General features: G+C 33.9%; 1 protein-coding gene across 2 annotated transcripts; it reads right to left on the bottom strand.

Moving 5' to 3' along the window:
* Positions 1 to 705: 705 nt before the first annotated feature.
* Positions 706 to 24,288, bottom strand: LOC144836850 (centrosome-associated protein 350-like). 2 transcript variants are annotated; one of them, XM_078691729.1, is made up of 25 exons: positions 24,173 to 24,288; positions 22,418 to 22,517; positions 20,614 to 20,657; positions 20,023 to 20,178; positions 19,701 to 19,758; positions 17,953 to 19,448; positions 17,135 to 17,238; positions 16,517 to 16,695; positions 15,581 to 16,090; positions 15,151 to 15,350; positions 14,218 to 14,346; positions 13,907 to 14,060; positions 13,226 to 13,500; positions 12,696 to 12,808; positions 11,896 to 12,244; positions 11,143 to 11,577; positions 10,647 to 10,834; positions 10,420 to 10,500; positions 9,383 to 9,740; positions 8,193 to 8,809; positions 7,563 to 7,916; positions 6,825 to 7,072; positions 6,393 to 6,553; positions 5,973 to 6,249; positions 706 to 5,828 (listed from the first exon to the last, which is right to left on the bottom strand). In XM_078691729.1, exons 2-25 carry the CDS (start codon positions 22,500 to 22,502, stop codon positions 3,268 to 3,270), a joined length of 9,132 nt encoding a protein of 3,043 aa, XP_078547855.1. In that variant the 5' UTR covers positions 22,503 to 22,517; positions 24,173 to 24,288; the 3' UTR covers positions 706 to 3,267. The 2 variants fall into 2 exon arrangements, with proteins under 2 accessions (XP_078547855.1, XP_078547856.1); XM_078691730.1 differs by having other exon boundaries at positions 11,143 to 11,574.
* Positions 24,289 to 25,442: the final 1,154 nt, after the last annotated feature.

The following is a 25,442-nucleotide window of genomic DNA, read 5'->3' as shown; positions in this document are numbered from 1 at the left end:
TTCTCTATAAGATCTATAAATTGTTATTGGAACTCTTTGCCAAAAAAATGATTGACTCTCTCAATCTAAATCAATTTAAAACCGCAATAAAAAGCACTGGTCTAACCACCCGTTAAAATACAGCCCATATAAAAAGAATATGTTCTGGTCAAGAGGGGCACAGAAGAAGATGAAGAATCCAGGTAGGTAGTAAATTCTTGGTGATGAGTTGGTTCTCGTATTCATGAAAAATGTATAGATAAACTAATTATTTGTATGTGTAAACTTTCACGATCTACACTCACATTTAACACATCCATGTGATTGGTTGTTTTTACCTGATATTAACTTGTTGTGATGAGTTGTGATATTCCTCAGAAAGTATTCATGAAAAATACAAGAATTTAAAACGATATAAACTAATCTGGATGTTTAAACTGCCACTAAAGCTCTGTCTACATGATCAAACTTTATGTGATGTGTCCATATATGGACATGATGACGTCATATCCATTACTTTTCTTCATTTTCAGTGAATAACTTGATTAAAACTATACAAAATTGCCTGTATATTAAGTCCGATGTTTTAATCTTAATTGTTTCTGGTGGATGCATCTAAAATACTAAAATATAATTTGGAAACTATTATATACTCTATACTCCGATTCTATAGCCACATATTTTTATTTTGAAAAGACCCAAAATACACATTTAATTATACAGTAATTAGCAGGCAATCAAATTTCACATTTATTTCCTCATATACAACTATATTACAGCTGCTGTTATATTTACAAGTTTCACATAAATTTTAAAACTATAGCAAGACAGAATAACAAAAACGGAAGAACGTTCAATTTGACATGTTCGAAAGGTCATGGAAAACAATAATGTTGCCATATGATAATAAAAAGCACTGTTTCTCCATCTCCCCATCCACTTATAATACATGTATTGTAATCACAGACAAAAATGGTCATTAATTGGAGGTATTCTTCCAATATTTATATCTTTTATATATAATAATTACTTTAGTACCAATGTTACGCATTTCTATTCAACCTAAATAGGTTAAATTATAACGAAAATAATCTTAAATAAAGAAATCAAACTGTAATATATTACAAGTATAATGTGGAAGAAATCAAGTGAATATAGGCCTAGTATGTAAAATGGGTAGTGTATTATATAAGATAATGAAATCAAATAACTGGGTAAAGAAAATAAAAACTTCCGAAACCAAGAAAACATTTGATCGGCCCTACTTAATTTTATAACCAAGATCAACCAAACTAATATGTTATAAATCAGTTCCTAAACACCCTTGAATAATCAATGTACAGTAATTTTAAAGTGAAGATAGTAAATAAAAACAAATTAAATCTTATGGAGCCTGCTTAATATAGTATACTAATGAGAAACAACGCAAATAAGACAAGGACGTGTATTGGACGGACATTGCGTATCAGATCGAGAGCTCATCAGGACACTGCCGGCACACACATTAACTCAGAACTAACATTTATTTTTGCTTGCCATAGTTAAAGTAAGCCCATTGAAATTGAAACTCCACTAAACTGAATGAATTTAAACGATGTAAATGAATATCAAAATAAAACACTTAATAAAATATAATTACATATAAAGTATGTGTATATAGACCCAATAGATTTCACTTTTATAATAATTATGATAGCAGTGTAGACACAAGTTTATTTTCAAGACTTTCGGCATCTGACCTTTCAACCTATCAAATATTGTATACATCAACATAAATACATTCTAAATCGTATGCATATCATTTACACACAAATTTCAAATCTCAAAAAAGTATCTTACTAGCACACACAATTCGGAAGTAAATAATTATATCAATTAAAACATACAACTGCATATAAAGGAGGTACAATTGTACATGGATTTTTCAGTATTAGTGAGAACAAGAAAAAAATATTCATAATCAGAATAAATATGTCCATCTTTGGTGGCTTTACTAGATAAAGGCATCTAACTTTGCAACTATGTTGCCGTTGTACAACTTTTAAATATATTTTTACTACATCAGTCATTCAAAAATCTACATTGGTTTTCGACACTTTGCATGTTAATAGTACAAATATTTAGGCATTCTGTATCGCTAACCATATTTGGGATAATATCCAAGGACACTTTAAGGGTGAGATTTCTAAAAAACCTCTGCAACATTTTCCTAATGGCATATTTATTTAACAGCACACTAAGCTCTTACATACGTATCTGTATTTATTATAATTCAATGTTGAAGTAGACTACAGTTAACGGCTATACAATTTTAATTGATATGTATAATCCATGTGAACGTTCCCCAAGTATCTGTACAAAGTTTGCTTTTGATCTAGCAATTGCAGTTAGAGAACATGCGTCAATCACATTGTATTTGGCCCTCGGACAGATTAAGAATTGAACCCAGCTTTCTATTTTGTGATTACAGTACTAACAAAACGTGCATGCTTGAGCCTTATAACAAACCAATCAGGACACGATTGACGCATATTCTCTAGTAGCACATTAACCTAGCAATTAAACACTTAATTTACCTAAAAATCAAATTGCACACCCTACCATTTACTTCTTTAAACCTCTGGAATGTGTACATATTAGCACCTAATACTCCATACACTTCCTCAACCAAAGAGGTATAAATCTCAATACATTCTCAATTTGTTTTGCAAAAATAAACATACATACAGAAAGCTTGACACCTCTTAAATTCAAGTACTCATATACATATATAATATATAATAGATTATTAAAACATTACAGTTTTACTGCACACTTTATACTGCACCTTTTAAAAGTGGAGAACAGATTGCATAATTGTAGCCTGGTTTCCATCAATAGTTCTAGTATGTAACACCACTCATACGCACTTAAATTGGAATGCAGCCAAATGAGTCACTGTGAAGTAATCCCATTACATAATAATAAGCTGATGAACATAAAGTGGTATAAATTTAAATGACGTAATTCAATTATCGTTACACACATTTTACTGCCATTGTCAGGGTGAACGCTTTATGAAAACCAGGCATCACATTCACACTAGAGTACTTATTATCAGTATTAAAATTCTTGAAAAAACATAAAGCCAAAACTCCAAGACATTTGGAAGAGTATTTCATGCAAGCACCACACAAGAAGGAGACTGTATATCCCTGACAGACTGTGGAGACATGTTTCTATGCTATCAATATTAACTCTTAAATATTATTTTGTTCATTTGTACAGGAAAGTATCTTTCAATTTATGTCATGAATTTTGTTCTCTTAATTTTCTTTTATCATTTATATGAGTCAATACCATGGCAGTCTCTGTTAGAAGAGACTCCATGATGCCATCTGCCAGTTGCATCTTGACCGTAACCTCATCATCGTCATAGTTCACCCATTCTGGTTCTTCTTCCCTCAATTCCTGGATTAAAATCTCATCAACATGATCCTTTTTCTTTTTACTATATTTCAATGAAAATCCATCCGTTTTCTTTTTCTTTTCAAGACCTAATAAAAGTTTAACATGACCATTTATCATATCATTTAACTCCTCATTCTGATTAGATCCCTTTCCTACATTGTACTTTCTTGGTCGCCTCTTTTGTTTGATCCATGGTGGATGTGTTACTGACATTTTTTCAGACAGAACATCTTTGTAAACTTCATTCGACAAATCAAATAGTAATGTTTTGTAAGATTTCTTGCTAACACTTTCGATATCACCGTCTTTTGTGTCATCTCCCAATATTGATGCTGAAGGAACGACATCGTCAAGAGATTCTTCAAGAGCTTTTTTGTGAATAAGTTCATTTACACTTTTTGACACAATTGTGCTAACATCTTCTTTGTTATGTGGTACAGCAAAAAACAGTTCTTCTGTAATCTTTTGAATCTCTTTCAGTTTACTCAGTTCAATGGTAGAACTAGTCTCTTGTTTTTTCTGATCATCTTTGTTACGCTTAGGCACTTCTACCAGTGATTTTGTTTTTGGCATTGAACTAAAGTCATCATCAAACCACTCTTGTTCACCAAATATGTCTTTATCCATTAGATGCTGATCCAATAGTTGCATTTGCTCCATTCGATCACTAATGTCAGGACTGCTACTACGAGAATCATCAATCTTTGGGGAATCTGGAGGCGCAAAGACATCATGGTCTACATCTTTTCGATCTGATGTAAGAGACTTTGTTGGTGACAACGGTGGAAGTGAAAGTATACTATTTATTGCATCATTATCATTAGTTGGTTCTTTCTTTTCAGTATGGATTTCTTCAGGTATATTTGATTTTACTTTTTCTAATTCATCATTGGTTTGTATTGTTCTTTGATTTTCAAAGTCTTTCTCTGGAAACTCACCTACACTAACATCAATCACCTTGGCACCTTCTATATCTTCATCAATATCATCTTTTCTTTCAGAATGCAAAGCAATCGATTGTTCAACTATTTTAGTATCTCTTTTCTTCCGTATAGCAATCATCATTCCTATTGCATCTCCAACAATATTCTGCATCATTGTTTCTGATTTTTTATCAGCTGTTTTCTCAAGTTCTATTTCAATCTCTCTATCAAATTCTTCTTTAGCCTCAGAAAACTCATCTACATCAGGAATTTCATGTTCATCATCTTCATACTTCAACACATCTGCAATTCGATCTTTTGAAATGTCTACCAGACTCTTTGTGAAGTTATCAGTAATCTTTTCTACAACAGCTTCCATACCAACTGTTACAAGACCAACCTCATCTTTCGGTATGTCTTCAATATTTCTTGGTGTATCATCTAATTTGAACACCTCCTTATTTTTTGGACTAAAAATATCATCACTTGATTTTTCATTATCATCTTCAAAATTAAATGATTCAACTGCAGATGCAGCAGACCTGATAATCATGTCTAAAGCAGCATCATCAGTAATTGGACCAGAGAACTCCTCTGCAATTGAATGTTCATCTTCTATGTTTTCTTGAAGACTGTCCAACCTGGAATTTGACTCTGATGTATCTGTTCGACTTAACTCTGCTTCTTCTAATATTCCAGAATCTGTTGGTGGTTTTGGAGTGGGCACATCGACAAGTGGAGTTGTGGCTTCATTTTGTGGTTGATCTTCTGTTACTGTGTGTTCACTTGCTGCACTCTGCAGCTCTTCAGCGATGCTTTTTTCAGATTCTGACCCTGACAACTGCCTTCTAGGACTTGTTTTTGGTTGATCAGAAGCTTCAGTGTTTAACACCTTTGGTTGGTCATCTTTTGGACTAACAATAATCTCTGTTGGGACCTCTGGTTCCTCATCCGCGACATCACTGCTGAAGCTCAAGTGTTCACTAATGTCTTCTTCTGTTGCTGCAGCCTTGCTCTCAGGCTCAAATTCTTCACTGTAATCTGCACCATTATTTGGATTAATGCTTTGACTTTTATAAGATACCACACCTTTAGTTGAGTTTGCTGACAAAATTCTATGCAATTCTGACACTGCAGAATTATTTGAATTTTGTCCTTCATTCTCTGATAAAATGTCATCTTTGATGCTGTCTTCCCTAGCTGGTGATTTCTGAATTGGCATATTCTCTTTTACACCACCAGTTGAAATGACAACAGCATCAGACCCCTGAGAAGAAATTGCTTCAGAGATGTTTTCTTCGATTTCTTCACAATCTTCTTCATTAAAAGTATTGTCTTTAACAGTTTTAGTTTCCGTTTTTGGTAAGTCTGTCACTTTCTCGTTTGCTTTATCGTCTTGTCGGCTTGATGGAGATTCTTCTGTTTTGATAATGAGATCATCATGCTTTGGACTTGGAGTAAATGTCAAACCAAATCCTGAAACACAAAGAGATAAAAATAATAGCAATAATAGCTACATTTCATCATATCAATTAATTTAATACAAACAAATATATACAAAATTAAATAATTTAGAAATTCAAAATTAATTGGTAATAATTAATTAATAAAAAACTGTACCTCTATAAGATGCTGTAGATGATGGAGTAGCTGATGGGTTTGGACTGTGGTCTTCATCAAGACTTGAATGGCTACTTTCTGACTCTCTAGCCTGCCTGGTTGGTGTAGTGTCAAGAGTTATACTACTCTCGGACTTTGTACGCTGTCTTGTCAGGCCAGGAACAGTACGATCTTTACCTTGGCCTGGTTGCTTGATCTGAGGCTTGACGGCTCCTTTTGCCAGCTCAGCATCTGCGTTTAATTCCCTCTTGGTTTTCTCAATGAATTTTTCATAGGCCTATAAAAAAGTATAAATAGTTAGGCAATTATGGGAGTGGTAAGAGTGCATGTAAGACACTGCAAGGTTTGTAACCTCTGACCCCTGTATAGCCAATGCTCTAGACAAAATGATTTAATTCCCACCTTATTAGGTTGACTTACCTCTAATTGTTTTCGTAAACTAGCCTCTTGAACTTTCAATTTTTCACGGTATTTCCGCTTTTGCTGCTTGCGGAGTCGTTCAGCCTCAGATTTACGACGTTTTAGCTGGTCATTCAGTGCTCTAAGTCTTCCTTCAACATCACTCTGATCAGATGCAGTTTCTAAGTAAAATAGTAAAAAAAAAAAGAATATATAAAAACATTATACACCTATATGTAAAAATATCATTAAATACAGACAATATGAACAGTTACTAATATATATATATAATGGGTGACGATCATAACAAAATACAGTGCTAATTGTTCTTTAGATTTCCAAAATTTGTCAGTATGAAACTTAGATTGAGATATCTTTGCAAAATGTTTTTTTTTCAATGAAAATACACATAAACCAATGCATTATAATCATGGGAATAAATTTAAAATTTACCTGACATTGTCTGTGAGAATGACCTTTCTGATTCAGACCCACTTTCAGACTCTCTTCGTTTCCAAGGTGCCATTGGTGACCTTAGAGATTCAAGCGACATTAATGAACCAATTGGAGACTTGATGACACCCTTCCTGGTGCTTGTGGATTTTGGGGTAATGGATGTATCAGCTGTGTCAAATTGATCCTGACTATAATCTGCCATGGAACCACGAGAAAGGGCATCGTCTATTTCACTTGGTATCGAACTGATATAAAAATTAAATTATTACTATTATAACGTTCATTAAATAGATTCAACTGAAAATCAAAAAATTTAACACAGTTGTCTTTCTAAGATAAAAAGTATACAAATACTGAATGTTTATGAGTTGAATCGAGAGAATATTTCATGAGTTTAAAGATTTATGAGGAGCTAAACAGAACAGTTAATTTCTCCAAATAATGAAATATTTACCATTCAATCAATACACAATATTGATTATTTGTTTCTCAATTAATCCACTGCTTTCATCTTAAATCAATATCAAAGGCTAGGCTAATCTTTTATGTTGAGTAACCAACTGCAAATACCAGAGGTTGATTTTCAATCACAAATCCGTCAACAAATTCGCAAGGCAGAAAATTCTCAAAGTGTTTACAAAAGCTGAATGTTGATTGTAGGTGAAATTACACTTAGCATTTCACTTAAGTGTGAATACAGAAGCTATAAAATAATCATCAATTTATCTTTCTTACCTATGTTTACTTGTGCCATGATCAGTCATACCTTCTTCTGCTATACTGCTTGCCATGCTAATTTCCTCAGCAATAGAAGTCTCACCAGCCTTTTCTTCTTCTACCATCTCACCAATGGTCGTGTCACTCTCATGAGATATACTACGTGATGGAGTCTCTGTAAGCCTAGGTTTAGGAGGCGTCTTCTCTTTCTTGGTTTCGCCATGACCCTCTTCTTCCTCCAGAAGATTGAGTGCTTGCTTCTCTATCCTAACAACCTTTGCTTCCTCTTCATCAAGCTTCTGCTTCCATGCTAAGAGTTCCTCTGCAGTCTTTCTTCTTCTGTTCAACTTTTGCTGTCTTTTCATCAAATGTCTATACAAAAGGGTCAAAAGTTGTACATAAAAGCTATAGTACAGTGTGATGATTATTTTTAAAAGTATAAACCTATACTATTGTTCTTGTTAAAGATGCTGTAGTAGTGAAGGTAACACATGTATATTATCTATTATTCAAATAATGAATAAATAATAAAATTGGTAGAAATCCAATGTTTTATGAAGAAAAAATAACCTAATAATAGCGATTTAGTAAACATTGAAGCTAAATCACATTGGGTTTTTATGATATGTTGAGATTTCAAAAACTTACCTTGAATTTAATGGAGCTTGCATCAACTTCAGTTTCTGTAAAACTTTAGCCTGTTTGTGTGCTGCCATCTCTCTATCTTCATTCTCTCCTCCAGGACTAGAGAGTCTGGTAGAGTCCAACCCAACTGACGAATCAATGGTTAGATTACTTGGATCTTCATCAAGAGCCAGTCCATCATTTGATGACATCTCAGACATAGAACTAATTGAAATATCACCCATGCGACCTTTAAACTCTTTGGTTGATTGACGTATCCGTAAAATTTCCTGCTGTTGGTAAATAAGAAGCTGTCTGTCTTTTTGTGCCAGCTCTTGAGCTTTTTGCAAACGTTTGATCTCCATTAGTTCAGTCTGAAGACGGGCGCTGAGTGATCGCTGTTTCTTCTTTACGGCAGTGACTCCTTCCTCATTCTGGTTCTCAACATGCTTTTTCCTCTGATGCTCAAGCCATGCCATTTCTGCACGTGTCTTTTCTTTGATGGCTTTCTCTCGTAATCTTAGAAGATCCAACTGCTGTTGGGATCGGAGTTCCTCATCTTTTAGTTGTTGACTAAGAAGCTTTGACGATAGTTTGTTAAGACTTTCTCTGTCTGGAGATTGCTTGGTTGTCGTTGGACTCTAAAAAATGATATAATGTATTTCATGTTTTCTTTATGTTAATACTAGGTAATATGTAGCCATAACATCGGCAAGGGTTCGAGGCTCCATGATTCTGGTGGAATGAGTCTTCTCAGATAAACCGTAGGTCCAGTGTACACATCTAGATCATGTGCAACTTAAAGAACCTAGTACATCTTTCGAGATGGGTAGGGGGAGTTACCTCAGTGTACTACTTTTTAAATTTCTTAAAAAAGAAATTGCAAACATATTTAAACAGGAAGCCTAATGCTGTATTATTTTATAAATTCTTTCTTTTAATGTTTTTCTATAAATGTGTATACACTGTATTATTTGTATATATTATATATTGCATTACTTATCACAAACTTGTGGAAGAACACCTTTATTTTTTATGGTGAACGAGTTTTATATTTCGTACTTTTGTATTTTATAATTTCGTGAATAAATATTTTGATTGACACACACTGGGCCCTCTGGGAGACCAGTGTTTGCCTGAAGAGGTCACCCAGTATAAAGAAATAATAAATACATATAAAAAATTTATTTTAATAGTATATGTAGTAAACTCACCTTTCTTTTCTCACCAGAAGCAGCAACTTCCTTTTCTGATTTGATTGGTGTGACTTCTATTGACTTATCAGAGTGATCTTCTTCCAGCATATCAACCTCGCTAATTGTTTGATCAAAATCTTCAGAGTAACTCTCTGGTACTTCTTCTGCTATAGTTTGGCTTTCACCGGAGACATGTGCATTTACACCAGATTCAGTAGCTATTGATGATGTCGCACTCTTTACTGTTGGCAGATCCTCAGAGATGGCATCTGAAGAGTTTGATTTAGCAGTATCGCTTGCTGTGCTTGCAAGGCGGCTGGAGATGCTAGATATTGAAGCTGATGTTTTTGAAGGACTTGGGCTGGTGGTTGAATCCCTGCAGTAAAAATAAAAGGAATGTAACAGTTTAACAAATGATTGTTACTGTCATTTCTCTATGCCTTTTTTTTTATTGTGTACTTGTATTTGCAATTTTACTGTTTTTTGTTTTTGTCGCTCTAGTTTATAATAATAGGACCTCATTGGAAATAAGTTGGTTTTTTTTTCAACTTTATGGGCTATCCTAGGTTTCTTTTGTACTGTGCAATACTTTCTATTTGTATCTTTAATTTTTGTCTTGTAATTTTATGTTGAAACCTGAATAAAATCAAATCAAATCTGTACAAAAACCAAATGCAAATGCTTGAAATCTAATGACTGTAGTTGTTACTAAAATCAAATGTTCAGATGTTACAGTCTTTGATTCATAAAATATACAATCAAAAGGTAAACTTATGTAACTATGAAAACTATTTTATTTCTTTATTTCATAGCATACCACAGTGAGCAACTAACCAATTACAGGATGGATAAACTGTTTTATAATTTATCATGCTTATAAACTAAGTCTCATTTAAGGCTTAGGCAGTGGAGTTGAAAGAGTTGTGAGTTACAACCCTAACAATAGGTCAGGATTGAACGTTAAAACTTGGGATTGAAAGCAAGCAAATTAACCTCTAAGCTACAGCTCCACTACAACCAACAGGAAATTCATTAACTTTATTTATATACATTACCTGCTTTTGTGAATATCTTTCCCAGTAAAATCTTCACTGTAATCTGAACTTGCTCTATGTTTGCTTGATTCACTTGTTGAACTAAATGTTAAAATAAAAGATTTTTAAATAGTTTTTGTGGTAAACAGTAGGTAAATTTATTTGTTGTCGTGTCTAAATCCACCAAAAGTTATTTTATGCATTGGCTAAGGCAATTGAGAAATTATAATAGAAATAAATAAATTTACCTAGAAACAGGTTTAGATTCTCTGAAAGTAGACTTGATTTGATTTAACCACATTTCCTGTTGTGTACGTTGTTGCTCCATTGCAGCTGTGACCGCAGCTGCAGCCGCAGCTGAAGCTGTCTGTGTTGCCATCTGTCCCATATCGTAGTCACGACGTTGGGTATTTTGATCAAGAGTTGATTGTTGTGCCTGTAATGTAAACAAAAATGTTAATCAAATTATGTAGAAACTTCAGTTAAGATAATCTCAAATTTAAAAGCATCATCATAAAAAAGATTCAAATTTAGATTCAACAAACTTTATTATCTTCCAGAAGGAAATTCCATTGTTCATGATAGTAATCAAATTGAAAAATTTGTAGACAAATGAAATTATTTATAGTACTGTAATCTTGTTTAACAAATACACAAGAACATACAAATGGACTGTTGCCATACTACTCTGAAGTAAGGAATGTGGTATACACAGTAAAATTTCAATTATTATGAGTTGCTTACCTGAGCCAGCTGCTTAGCAGCTTCAGCAGTGGCTTTGGCCACTTCTGCCTGTGACTCCAGCACCTTTGAATCTGTTGCATCTTTCTTTGTCTGAGCTAGTGTTTTTTCAGCAGCCAATGTAGCATCTCTTGCCTGTTGCTTAAGCTGCTGCAACTGACGATGTGCATCATCAACTTCTTGACGTGCTTTTGATGAAAGAATCTGAAGTTCTCTTTCGTGCCCTTGCTGCCGCGTTTTCAAGATCTGAGCAATGGAGACAGACTCTTGCTGTGCAAGGGAAACAGCTCTTGTTTTCTCTAGCTCTGTTAGTTGTCGATAAGATTCTTCAACTGTATCTAAACGATTTAATTCAGCTGCCATCTTGATTTCAAGAGCTGATGGAGAGAAGTAATGCTGGCTTGGAAGGAAAGCAGATGGGTATCGTCTGTCAAACTGCTGGATAAATGATAAAATATAACAATTAATATCATGCATAGAAACAAAATGAATTAGCTTAGTAAAATAAAGTATTGTAGTAGTTAATTCAAACTGATGTAAAATATTTTAACATGTGAGAATGCTTATATGCAAGAATCAATTGGTAGGAATAGAACCCACTGTAAATTTCTACTAGCAGCAACCGCACTATGAAATATCTGTACACCATCCTTCCTGATAATATTTCTAAAGAGAAATTATCCTAACTTTGTTTGTGAATTTGTTTTGGGACAGCATTAATCTCTCCACTAAAGAGTTGTACTGAATTCATCATACCTCATGCTCTCGTGGTCGACTATCATGACCTCTAGACTGGTAACTTACAGATGGTGACTGATCAATAACTGGTTGTGCGGTGTCTCTAGCCGACCCTCCACCAATAAGTAAAGATTGTACTTGGTCAGACTTTGCCCTACTGGCTGCACTGGACAAACTCTTAGGTTGGTACACTTGGTCAACAGATTTAGAAGATTGTCCACTGGTAAGATGGTTGTCTATCGCTGCTTGGCCACGAGGTTGGGGGCGCTCCATAGCTGTTCGGTCAATGTAATGATCAGATAGTTTAGAGAAGCTGCCTGCGGATGAGTGGGGCGATGAAGTCCGTGACAAAGTTGAAGAAGGGCTTCTGTAAAGACAAAATTAAAATCAAATCATCTTATTCCATACTGTACATGTCAAGTTTGAGGTTGCTACTGGCTTATGATTTCCCACATTATTAAAGTTATAATCAATTCCATAAAAATGAATTTTGTTTTGATCCAATTTTTGGTCAACGTGAATACCTATTATGTGACATTAAAATGGCATATCCAACAAAAAAAATTGGAAAAATGTTTCTTTAGTGGGTGGGGAGTTTGGGGGGCCAATATATCTTGAAACATTATCATCTTGTGAATGAATTGGGAGGAATTCATGCAATTTTTTTGCTTATTTTCTTAGTCCATAGTAAAAACTAAAACTAATGGCATTTTAATGTAAACAAGTTAAGGGGCAACAGTTGACAGAAAACAATTTTATTTTTATATTTTGCTGTAATCTACCTTTTAGGCATATTTCTGTTAAATTGCAAGACATACCCTTTAGAAGACCTTGGACTGCCACGATATTCCTCATCACTATGATTACCACTCAGTGCCTTCTTGAGACCTGATGATTGGATTGGACTACTGTAGGTGCTATTTGACACAGGCTGTGAAAATAAAACAAAGCAAAAAAAAACCAATTTATATCAATATTTCATCAAATAATGTTGAATTGAAGCTAGTGGTTAGGATTCTTGACATCAAATTTGTTAAAACACAAACAAAACAAAAAATTCTCATCTTATATATTTCGGTGAAATACTAAATATTTCACAAAGGTAATCAGTTAAATTGATAGGACGTTGGTCCTGGTGGCAAGAAAATGGCATTTTTCACGGACTATTTAGGTTTTTCCTTCTAGCACTCAAATGTAAAAAAATGTAAATGTATTTATTTTGGTCCTCAAGCTTAACTAGAAACTGAGGAAATTTGGATTAGGCCCTTCACAGACCACGGCAGCCAGCTGTGCAGCGCCTACCAGGTAATATCAGTCCAGTGACTGAAAACATCTTGTTCAACAATACCTTTTCTAGTGAAGGTCCTACACTGTGTGAACTGCCCAGCACATCACTGATTTGACTTGTGGTACTGCCACCATGTGGTGAGGTCTGCAAGCGAGATTCTTTAGACATTGGTGAGCCTCGACTTCCAACTTTCTTTTCAGATATAGAGCCTTGGGACAGGCTCTCGCTGGTAAAATCGTCTTCATAGACAGGTGATTTGCTTGTCAACAATCGAAAATCATCTTCATGCTTTGGTGACTTACGTGATAGCCTTGTTGAATATTGTTCAGAAGAATCTTTAAAAAAATAGTATTATTGTTTTGTTTTGAATATTAAAATGGGCTAATTGTATCTTATTATTATCTTTTATATGTATGAAGTGTACTACCTAACAAGAAGTGTACAGTATTTTTATGTATACAGACTAGGACTAAAAAATCTTGGTGTTGTTACACTACAGTAGATCATCACATGTCAAATCCTGACCGCACAATTTTCATCATACCTCATTTTATTAATACCATACTTCATTATGGAACAGGTATGGACAACACATAACCATAGATTTTCAAATGTAAAATAGAATAAAAAGATCTAAAACACTGATAATATGTGTAAACTGCTACTTTCAAATCCATCTCGTGGTAAAATGCCTTTGGGTGTAACATTTTACAACTGTGTTTATAGTATGATATACAATACCTTGAGTGAGTGACTTGAGACGACGTGTGTAAATGTCTATCACACTGTGTCCATCGTCAGAGATGTTAAGTGCGCTGTGTCCTAACGTATGTGGTCTTGAAGTGTATGCATGAGACTGGCTATAAGATGGACTTTTCTTGTACAAATCAGATTTCTGTAAACAAAAGTTTAAATTTTCACAAGATATATATCATTAGTACATCATTGGTACAAGCTAAAATATGATACATACATTTATTAAATAACAGATGGAATCAAATTGTATAATATTTTCTTACTGCCAATTTATTTTTTAATACTTTTCAACTTACTTTTGGATCTTGTTGATCATATCTGCTATAACGACTTTGCCAACTTTGATATTCTTTATGTGCTGATGTCTCAGGAGTCTTCTCTTTCTTTTTCCCAGAGTACTGCAGACTATTTGAATGTGGAAGATCCTAAAAAACAGTGATTGGAATAGTACCTTGTCTACATGAATTGAAATATTTTATTTACACTGGACGACCTCTTCAGTCAAAGACTAGTCTCTCAGAGGGCCAGTTATGTGGCTGTGATGTACTAGTACACCGGGGTAACCCCCTACTCATCTCGAAAGATGTACTAGGTTCATTAAAGTGCCCATGAGCTAGATGTGTACACTGGACCTATGGTTTATAGTCCTTATCCGAGAAGACTCGTTCTACCACCAGAACCATGGAGCGAGTTACGGCTACGTAATTATGATTCCACTGTCTTAGCCACTTGGCCACTCACTCACTAGCAGTACTGCATCAATAGTACAGTATCATTAGAAGGAATCCAACAGGATTATCCTCTTTTCTCAAAAAGAATCCCACTCTGTGGTTTGCAAAAGTAATCTCGAAAAGAAGCACATCTAAAAATTACACAAACCAACAGTGGGAGGTCTACTGGGCTTTTTTTCCAGATAGACTGTATTTGAATGTCAAGGAATAGAAATGTATGATTGTGTTATATCAATAATAATGACCTTACAACCCTTAATTATTTCAATTGCCATTATAAAAACATTTTAAGACACAATATAAAGCCTTGTCTACACTATCAAAGTATATGTGACAAAAAACAGTTGTGCCCATATATGGACATGTTGATGTCATAACATTACTATATTTTACAATATCACTACCATATTTGGGCACATCACACTTTTTTTGTCAAACTAGTTTGATAGAATGGTGAAATGGAATACTCATTGGCATTTTCAGTACTAATAGACTTACCTTGTATTCAGAGGGTGGCTCATCATCATCCAGGCCAATATCTTCAACATTGAAGTCCTCAGAGTTTTTATCAGACAACCAAGAGTTAAGCTTTTGACGTACAGAATGTCCACGGTAAACTGCTTGGATGCGAGTAGCTGCATCAGTTTCTACTGAAAATTGTTCAGCCTTCTTTGCACCTACTTTTAGGTTCGACATTCCTGAGATTAAATATGAAAAAAATTATCAATAATTCATAAAAAATGATGGTTAACACATGCTTTGTTTATGAATTCTTCTTAAATGCTAGTCGTCATTTGACATTGTGCATCTCACTTGTTTTCGCCACTCTGTACATTTTTGAGGAAGCATGTGTATACAATTACTATTATTTTAAAGTGAATAGGATAAAATTACACTAAAATTATTATGTAATAGTGGTGTAACTTACCAGGTAAATTACCCGAAAATTCACTGCGATATGTTTCACCAACAATTTGCTCATGTCTTGTTCGTAAGTCATTAATATCCGGCCTGTTAAATTGTGATTTATTCTTTGATTCAAAAATTGATGCTTTATATGGAGAATTAGAAGGTATTTGCCAGTCTGTATACCCAGCTTTACAACTAGCGTCATCTTTAAATTCTAACCGCCTAGATGCTGTACTGGGATTAGTCTTTGAACGCCAGTCTTGCGTAGGAAGTGCACCGTATGACGTATAACCAGGTCTGGAGTCTGCATTCAAGGTTAGGCTAGGTTCTGCAGTGTAACTTGAAGTACTTGTTGGGTATGCCCACCGTGATGTAGGTACATTCACTGGAGGGTTTCCAGTATTAGCATCTGAATTGTCAAAGTGTGATGTAAAACGGCGTGTTTCTTTCTCCAGCCTGCCTTGTAGAGCTGCTGCCGTTGCCTTTAAAGACTCTATACGCATGGAATGACTTGGTGCTTTACCTCTTTCTTTAGGTGTAAAAAAGTGTAACAAAAATCAAAATTATTGGCTGCTTTGTTATTCTTTCAACTTATTTGTATAATAAATGAAAAGATGTTTTTATTTTTACACACTTGCACTGAGGAAGGTTTAGTGTTAGCCCAAAGCTCTGCAACTTTTATGGCTGTTTTACTTTATCGTTTTGATTTAGATTTTTGCTTTTTTTTTAAATATTTCCATTGAGATTCAGCCACTGATAATACAGCATTATCATTTTTTTTAGTAACTTGCCTTTTATTTAATATAATCAGTTTATTGAATCAGTGATTCTTCTACATAAATATTGAAAACATGTAATGAAAACAAAACATCCAATTAAAGAGGACAGAATATAAATGTATTACTTTTTTATTTAGGCCTATTTAATAGTGATTTTGTATAATACATGTACTAACCATTATGAGGGTACAGCGCTACACTTGTTGATACATGGTAATTTGAAGAGGGATTTGCTTGAGTGGATACTGTCAGGCTAGTTGGACGGCTTATTGTGGTAGCAGTAGCTGTAGCAGTTGTAAACAGTGATGTCTGTTGCTTTGGAAGGTCATTTGTAATTATACCAAGTAGGTCAAGTCTGAGAAAAAATACATTGTTTACAAAAATTACATGATTGACTGACTAAAACTGCATCTGGCCAAAAGGCGGTCTTTATTTTGAGGGAGATGTGTCTAGTCAATTCTCCTAACAACCAGGGTAAATCAATCAATACGATTGAAATTTCATTTGGAAAACAAAACATTTGGCTAGCCTAACAAATTTTCTTTGCTGGACGTCTGGGTCAGAAATGATGAATACTTAATAATAGGAGCACTACACTATATAAGAATGGTCATAGATCAAATATGTTGTATCAGCACTTTTCATGTTTTTCTTAATAGTTGAGAGATTATTTAGAAGGGTTAGGTCCAGTTATATTTAGCAAATAGGTCAGCTATCTAGTAATTCTTTCATATGCAGGTGTCCAGTAGTTGGCTTATACACTGTGATAATGAATTTCAATATAGATGCTATACCTTCTTGATGTAACACCTGGAAATGAATGCTGTGTATCACTACTACTTGAAGGACTCCATGCATTTTTATTTTCCTTGTCTGAACCACTCATCTCTGTAACAATCTAAATGTGAAAACATTGCAGAAATTAATATGTGTGCCTGTAGTGTAAAGCTCTGTCTACACTATCAAACTACTGTGATGTGCCCAAATATGGTAATGATATGCCCAAATAGTGATAGTGACATCATCATGTCCATATATAGGCACATCACCTTTTTTTTTTCACACATAGACAGAGCTTTATACAAGTATCTAGTTAATTCTAGCCGATATTTGATTCTAGTAATGAAGTATAGGTATGGCATGACATGTGTGCAAAAATGCTTTCCTTTTTTAGGAATATTAATACGAATCACAGTCTAGAACCTATACTAATGATAAGGATAAACATCAAGCAACTTTATCAAATGTTAGTATTCCCATAAAGTGAACATCTTAAATTTGCAAGAAGAAAGAAAAGAATGTAGTATAAAACTGACAAATCACGAGAGGAAAGCCATGATTCGATTGAAACATCAAATCATGTTATTTAAATATAATCAGTGCATCTATTGGTTTTTGGAAAGGAAAAAAGATTCATATAAAATGAAGAAGAACAAGATACAAATTGAAATCAATTTACTAGATTGTACACTGTACACAAGTTGTTCATAGTCTAGTTTCTTTTTATAAACAAGATTATTGTATCATGTTTGTCAATTAGTCAGTCAGTCGTTAAACTAAATTGACTATATAGATTTTAGTGCTAAAAAGAATGTACAATTGCAATCATTACCTGTGTATGACTTGGCTTGGTCTCTGTAAGGTAAGTCTGATCCAGCCGGGGTTGTAACACACGACCACCAGTTGGCTTAGTTTTAAAACTTTCAAGTCGTTTCCGGTCTATTGCATCCAGTTGCTCTTGCTTTTTCTTTTCGGCTAAGTTTTTCTTTTCTTTTTCCTCTTTCTCCCTTTTCTTTCTCTCTGCTTTCTGCTTTGCCATATACTGCCGCACCTCACTTGTGTCGTAACTACGTATTTTCGGTACATCATACGGATCAGTAGATTTTTTACTTTGTGAAGTTTTCGACTTGCGACTTTTTCGGCTTTTCTTAGTTGGTTGACTTGTATGAAATGTTGCTTGATCTCTTGTACCATCATTTAATTTTGTCATCTCTTCTTCATCAGAATCCAAATGGAGGTCCTTCAAAACATCCTTGGCATCTGTCGGTAAATGTGAGGCAGTATCTTTGTCATCATCTGATTCAATTGGATGATCAGATATGTCAGCATCCTCAATATCATTTTTTTCTGTGTCATGCTCAAATTCTGAATGTTTATGTTTTGATTCAGTGGCAGAATGTGCGGTGCTTACTTTGCGTAATTTAGGAGCTGGTCCGAGAACCTTTATTGCAGTTTTGTGGCTATCACGCCACGCATTAACCGAAACACTACCATGTTTCTCAGGCTTGGATACTTTAATATCTCCTTTGAGGTGATGCACTTTGCGAACAGGTTTCCTACTTGATTTTTTAGGGTCTCCATGAGCACGTTTGCGTACCATACTCCCAGTTGAAGGTCTTCCATACGTGCCACTTTCTACCACATTCCTATGACTTTCTATGTCTGCTTTGTTATTACTACCTGTTGTTTTATTTAATTTTGTTGTTCTTTTTCTGTCTGGACCATTGCTACTTGTGGAACGTTGTCTTCCACTAACAATACTACCATCAGGAAGAGCATATCTCGATTCTGCAGCACTGAATCCTTTATATGATGGTGGAGGAGGAGCTGCAGCGACCTTCCTGACAGTTAATCTTGAAGATGATTCCTTTGGCCAATCATAGCCATAATTATCTGAGGTAAGCACTGGATCTACTTCACGATGATGGTGTCTAGGATTATTATAATCGTTAGTCCTACTTCCATTTAAAAATTCTTCTTTCTGTTCTTGTATTCGTGATCTTAGTTTGTCAAGGCTATTAAATTCTGCATTTATACTGCCATTCTGAATTTCTCTTGACTCCTTTAAATCATTTTTTCGAGACCCATACAGTTTCTCATAAGTGGATGTATATCCAACAGTGTGTGGAGGAACTGGTTCATTTAGGTAAAGCATCTTAGTTGGTGTCCGAACAGTAGTGAAGCTTTGATTGGCTGAGCCTGAATTGTTCTGCTGAAGGAAGGATCTTTCCCCAATGGGCGAGCGGGTTCCTGATGGTGAGGTAAGCGGACTTCGATAAGTGCCATTACTCAGACAAACCTTCCGCCAATCTCTACTTGGTGATTCTTCTATAATAAAGTACAACAACATTTGCCAAATTATTGCTTCATTTTAGTATTAGTAAAGATTGTTTACAACATTTTTCTGCACTTTTGTACCACCACATTTTTACTAAGGGCACATATTAGGATGCAAAGGAAAAGTACAATTTACCATTTCCCTTTCTCAACAAAACAATAAAATATCTAACAAAAAACAATAAAAAGGAGGGGGTGGTGTGAATAAAAAAAAATCACTTTCTTAAAAATTAATTTCCATACCTTGTATTGTTACTCGTTTATTTTTATTCCTACCATTGTACTTGTCAGCTATTGTGTTCTAAATAAAAATAAATTATTAATTTAATTATTAATTAAGTTAGTAATTAAAAGATGGAAATCCAGGGTTGGTATTATTTTTTCCACACTTTAATTGAAGCAAGTTCATGGTTTGGTAAATTACTCAGTAACATTTATGTGGATTACTTCTTTATGGCATGAGGGGCAGGTTATTAAAAAGGAGCTTAAAACAAGAAAAAGAAAACAAGTCAGAAACGAGTGGATTTGATTATAAGACAAATAACTCTTCATCATGCTTGCTTACCTGTATTGGAGGGGGAGAGTGTAGTTGCCATTTTGGCACCCTATCAACTGTAACCCTTGTTTCTGACCTACTATCATTCATGATGGTGGAATCCATTGCAGTCAGAGTCCCATATGGACCTTCTGCCTCATTTAGCCTTGCTTCAGCTCTTTCAAGCTACAGTCAACAAAAAAAATAATTAATTTTCCTCTTAATAAAAAGATAAAATTAACTAATTAAGTTGTTGCAAATTCTTGATAAAACTCCGATCAGTGGCATACATAACGCAGAGGCCCGAGGCCCTTGGTTTAAGAACCCTAAGTGGCGCTACCCCCCACCTCCCAATGCTAGTAGCCTCGGGTCTTTTTAGCCTTTTTCAACATATTTTAATGCCTGTTTTTCCTCTGGGCCCTTGGGTATAGCCAGTGAGCGTTCATAGCCGTTACGCCACTGCGAACAATATACCGATTGTTTGAATTTCTAATGATCAGAAAGTCCTTTTATGAATTACGAAATCTCTTGATTACTTGGGGCCCCAATTACAGTAGGCCGTTTCTGGGCAAAATATCACAAAAACTATAAGAACAGAATTTTTAATTTGAAAATACTTACAGCATGTTTGGCCCTGTCAACACTTTCCCATGCTGAGTTCAGTTCTACAAATAAATAACAATGAGTTATATTTAACGACAGTAACATGCACAATACAGTACAGTATACAGTACAGATTAAGAATGCAAACTATATATTGAAAATTGGAAAAAAAATAATTCTAGGATGACAATCTCTAGAGCATCTAAAGTAATAATACTCCGCTACCTATCTCTACTCTTACCTAGTCAACTAACTGTACAGTAGCCTATTACTCCTAGAGAACAACTCTCCAAAAATTACTGTACCCCCTGGATAATACTACCCAGAACAACTACTCGGATTAACTACAGTACTGTACCCCAAATGCTCAACTAAAAACTGAAGTTAGTCCTTTGAGGATACTGTTCTGTCGATAATTATCAAGGGAGATGTCCGGATGCTTACTGTACACTAAATATTAAAAATCGTATTCAATTCTAATTACAAAACCAATACTGTAGAATAATCAACAGGTTTCATATACAGTAGAATGTAAATACTGAATGACAGAAATCAAATTGGTACAGTAAAGTGTAAAACTAAATATATAAAACAAATATTGGATATTAAAATTGCATATCAAAAAGTTTAAAAAGTCGTCGACATCAGGCAATTGGTAACCTTATAAAAGTTAACTGTGGTCTTGGTTTTGAACTTATTATAAATTGGCAGCTGACTCAGTCAGTTGACCCATATTGTGATGTGAGTCAGCCAGTTTTAACTGCCATTATTTTTGTCTTTTTTTTCTTTTTATTTTCCATTACGGTAATTTAATTCATATAACTTTTTAGATAGTCAGTATTAAAACTGTTCTTCACTAACAGTTATTTCCTCAAAAATTTTAAAATAAAATCAAAATTTGAATAGGCCATTTTGTACTGTTGTTAACTTAAATTGATTAACTTTTGCCAAGAAAAAACAAATTCCATTTATCTTTAAATTACGGTTTTAAAAGTTTTTTTTAAAGTCTAATATTTGGTCAAAGTGAATAACTATGTATTGTAAGTAACATTCAAATTGCCTAATGTATTCAACAAAAAGCTAAGCTATGGAATTTAAAGGCCTACATAAATCTATACTGCTCAGTGTGATTATGCTACAGTAGTATTTCCTGTCCAATATTAAACTGATAAAAATATATTTTTCATAGAATTACTAATGTATTCAGGATGTGTGCAATATAAAATAAATTAATTTCAAATTATTTGTCATGTTGAATAAAAACAAAATAGGTAAAAGTATAAGTTTATTTTAATTTAATTTTCTATTCTCAATTAAAAAACTCAAATACATTTATTATTTAATATGCATAAACAGTAAAAAAATTGAAATTTGTTGTTTGAATGATACACTACTTTAAGCTCTGTCTACACTATCAAACTAGTTTGACAAAAAAAGTGTGATGTGCCCAAATATGATAGTGATATGCCCAAATATGGTAGTGATATGACATCATCGTGTTCATATATGGGCACATCACATTTTGTTATCACATAAAGTTTGATAGTGTAGACAGAGCTCAAGATAACACAAGTACGGAATAATTAAAAATAAAAAAAAATATAAATAACAGTATACAATATACTTATTACAGTCATATACTTATTTACCACTAATCCATATTTTGCTAGACTACTGTTGTTATAAAATAACACATAATAATTGATAAAAAATAAAATTTATCTTGATTGCTTGACACTGTCAATGTTGATATCAACTATCATACTGTAAAGTTATCAACCACCAACATTACAGATTATGATTTAATTAGGAATTTTGTTACCTCTTAATGAAGACCCTGATGATGATCCCCTTGGCAATACAAGCACTGGTTCTTGTACAGGTCTCAGGTGTATACTACCAGACATTATAGAGCAAAGTTACTAAACAAATAAAAAACACATAATTAGTGGTAATACGTAGCCTTCAGTACATAATGTACAAACCTTCTTTATTAAGAAGTTGTTTTTTATTATAGGGACAATTTTATTTTTAAACACAGATAAGAAAAAAAACCCCAGGAATTTAGATCCTGAAGTTTCCCCGAAATTTATCATCTTCTTAAAGATATATTGTGCCCCATGAAAAAAAAACTTTTTAAAAAATGTTTTTGTTGAATATGCCATTCTAATGTCACATTGACCAAAAATTGGATAAAAAAAATTATTTACCGGTACTTGAAAAAATTGTAATTTAATAGTCAATGGGTTTTTGGTTGAATTTAACCATTTATTTTGTCTTTTTATAAATGAAAACATAATCCTTCAAAGTTTTTTTCCTATGAAATTGATTAACTTTGTTAAAACAATGAAACGGCCTACAGTATTCATGGTATTTTTCACGCTGCTGCTCTAGCCTGCTACGTCACAAGAGATGACGTAATCCGATATAAAGCAAGCAGCAGTTTTAGTACTGAGAGACTGACATTTTTGCGAAAATGGAAACTCCACTATAATTTATAGGTCTCAGCTGCTAGACCCAAAAAACTTCTGGGAAAAGAGTCTTAACGGGTTGAATGACAAATCCCAAGGCATTTCTGGTATTTATGAGTTCCATGATATCATACTGTAAATCAAAACAGTCCATGAAAGTTTTTGTTTGTACCATGGAACTATAATTATAGTTCCATGTTTGTACTAAAGTGACAGAAATTGAGTCTGTATTTCATATCAAAGTTATTCACTTCTGTAACAAAAAAATAATATTTATTCACAAATTAAAAGAGAAAAGAAACGTTTAATTATAACTCAAAAACCATTGTCTGACAGACAATATAAGTATTTTTTGCTTTAAATTACATTTTTTCAGGTAAAATAACTATTATGTGACAATAAAATGACACATTCAAAAACAAATTTGAAATAAAAAATATTTTTCAGAGGGACAATATATCTTTAAAACTGTTACGTCAATAATTGTTGTTTTTCATCTTTAAATTGTATAAATTGAAATTTTGTTGTTGTTTTGTTTTGAATTGAAAGTTGTTTCGAACGAATATTCATTAAAAAACAGATCCAATGATAATGTTGTGGTGAATCTAGGCCTACAGTAGGCAGCCTACTATCTAGCTAGAAGTAGCTATGAGTATGGCTAGCGTATGGCCTAAAGTAAAGACCATCAATGATCAGATCAGTAGGGTAGGCCTAGTGAGTTGAATTGAGTATTTGTTACAGACAGTGAGTGTACTGTATGTTTTTATGAAGACAGTTTTTATAATTATTAATAAGTTTAAAACGTGTTGAAATGTGTCAACTTGTTATACTACTGCAGATCTATAATATTAATAATTAAACATTTTATCAACATAAAGCGGGCATCAAGAATAGTCCTAGGCCAAGCTACGATAATGATGGTGACGCGATGACAGCCGTCTTAACCTCCCTGCCCTTCCATCAACGAAGTTAGTAGGCTAGGCCCTAGGCCTTCTCCTAATCCCAGATAAATAAAACCATAATGATATGATTGAAAAATGTAAGCCTTGTGCTTGTAGTATGGTCACTAAGAAAACGGAATCAAATAAACAATATTTTTAAAATACCTAGATATTACATTGGTAAATATTTATCATCAATCACCTGACCATTTTGCCGAAATCCTCCGTTTGTTTATAGTTAAAATATCGAAAAGTCGATGGTGTGTACGGAAGTATAAGGGAGAGCTGAGAGTGTCGATTGAGGGCCTAAATTTAAACGAAATTCTAGCCTAGCTAGGCGGCTAGAGCTAGGACTTTCTGTAAATAAATTAAATTATGAATAAATATTTAGCATATAATATTCACTTATATAAATATTTATTAAGAAACCGATAATAAACTATACACAGGGGTTTACTTGATATTTTTTAGACATGGATATTATTTTTTGTAAAATAAAAACTTTTTCTAAATGTGAGAATTCAAAATGGCGGTTGTGATTATGGGTTCTGTTGACGCCCTCTCTTGATTAAAATGATATAGAGGAGGGCACACTCTGATTTCCCTGTTCAGAGATAATGATAGTCAGTCCCTGTATATTTTTTGTTCACATCTTTAATTTTTTATTTATTTTATTTTTTATTAATCCTTAAATTATTGTCTCACTGTTCATAAATAGTTAATAAATTCCTGTTTTAAAGTGGCCTAGTCCTAGGCAGCACCTACATATTATCACACGAGAAAATAAAATATAAATACTCTGATTCGAGCACAAGAATATTCATTAATTTAAGTGTGGTTAATTGTGTCCTCAGGAGACTCCAGAATCACATTCAAGAATTGTAGACGGTAGAGTCACCGGTATGCCAGTATTAATAAACACATAAGTTCTAGTAGTGTCATGTAATGTATAGTGTACAATGTATAATTGTAACCAGAAAATAAATGAATCAACTTTTTTTTTTATTGTTTCGGTTTTTATTTGGTTGTCACCGCCGGTAAAAGTGTCAATTTAGGCCTAATTATTGAAAATAATTGAAGCATGCCGTTATATATCTGGGTGAGTAAATTTGTGAAAAAGCTGCCACAAGAGATTCGAACCCGGAATTTTTGTGTGTGACAGGACGAGAAAGACTTAGGATATCCGTGTTCAATTTTATGGAGTTTCTAAAAAGTGGAGCCTACACTCCCTCCCACACAATGGGTGGAGGGAGCGAAATTAAAAATTTGGCACTAGATGTCATGACATTCTACTTTCATAGAAAGTTTTTTTTTGGTGGAGGGGGGGGGGGGGGGGGGAAATAATGCAATGTTATTTTTGTGGTGAGGAATTTTTAGGAATTATATGGAGTAGAGTGTGCAATGTAAATGAATGACACTTTTTTATTTTCAATAG

Source organism: Antedon bifida, chromosome 3, assembly GCF_963402885.1.
Source record: "Antedon bifida chromosome 3, ecAntBifi1.1, whole genome shotgun sequence".
Lineage (NCBI taxonomy): Eukaryota > Metazoa > Echinodermata > Crinoidea > Comatulida > Antedonidae > Antedon > Antedon bifida.
The sequence above is the reverse complement of the archived record's forward strand: the minus strand, read 5'-3'. Positions and strand labels throughout refer to the sequence as shown.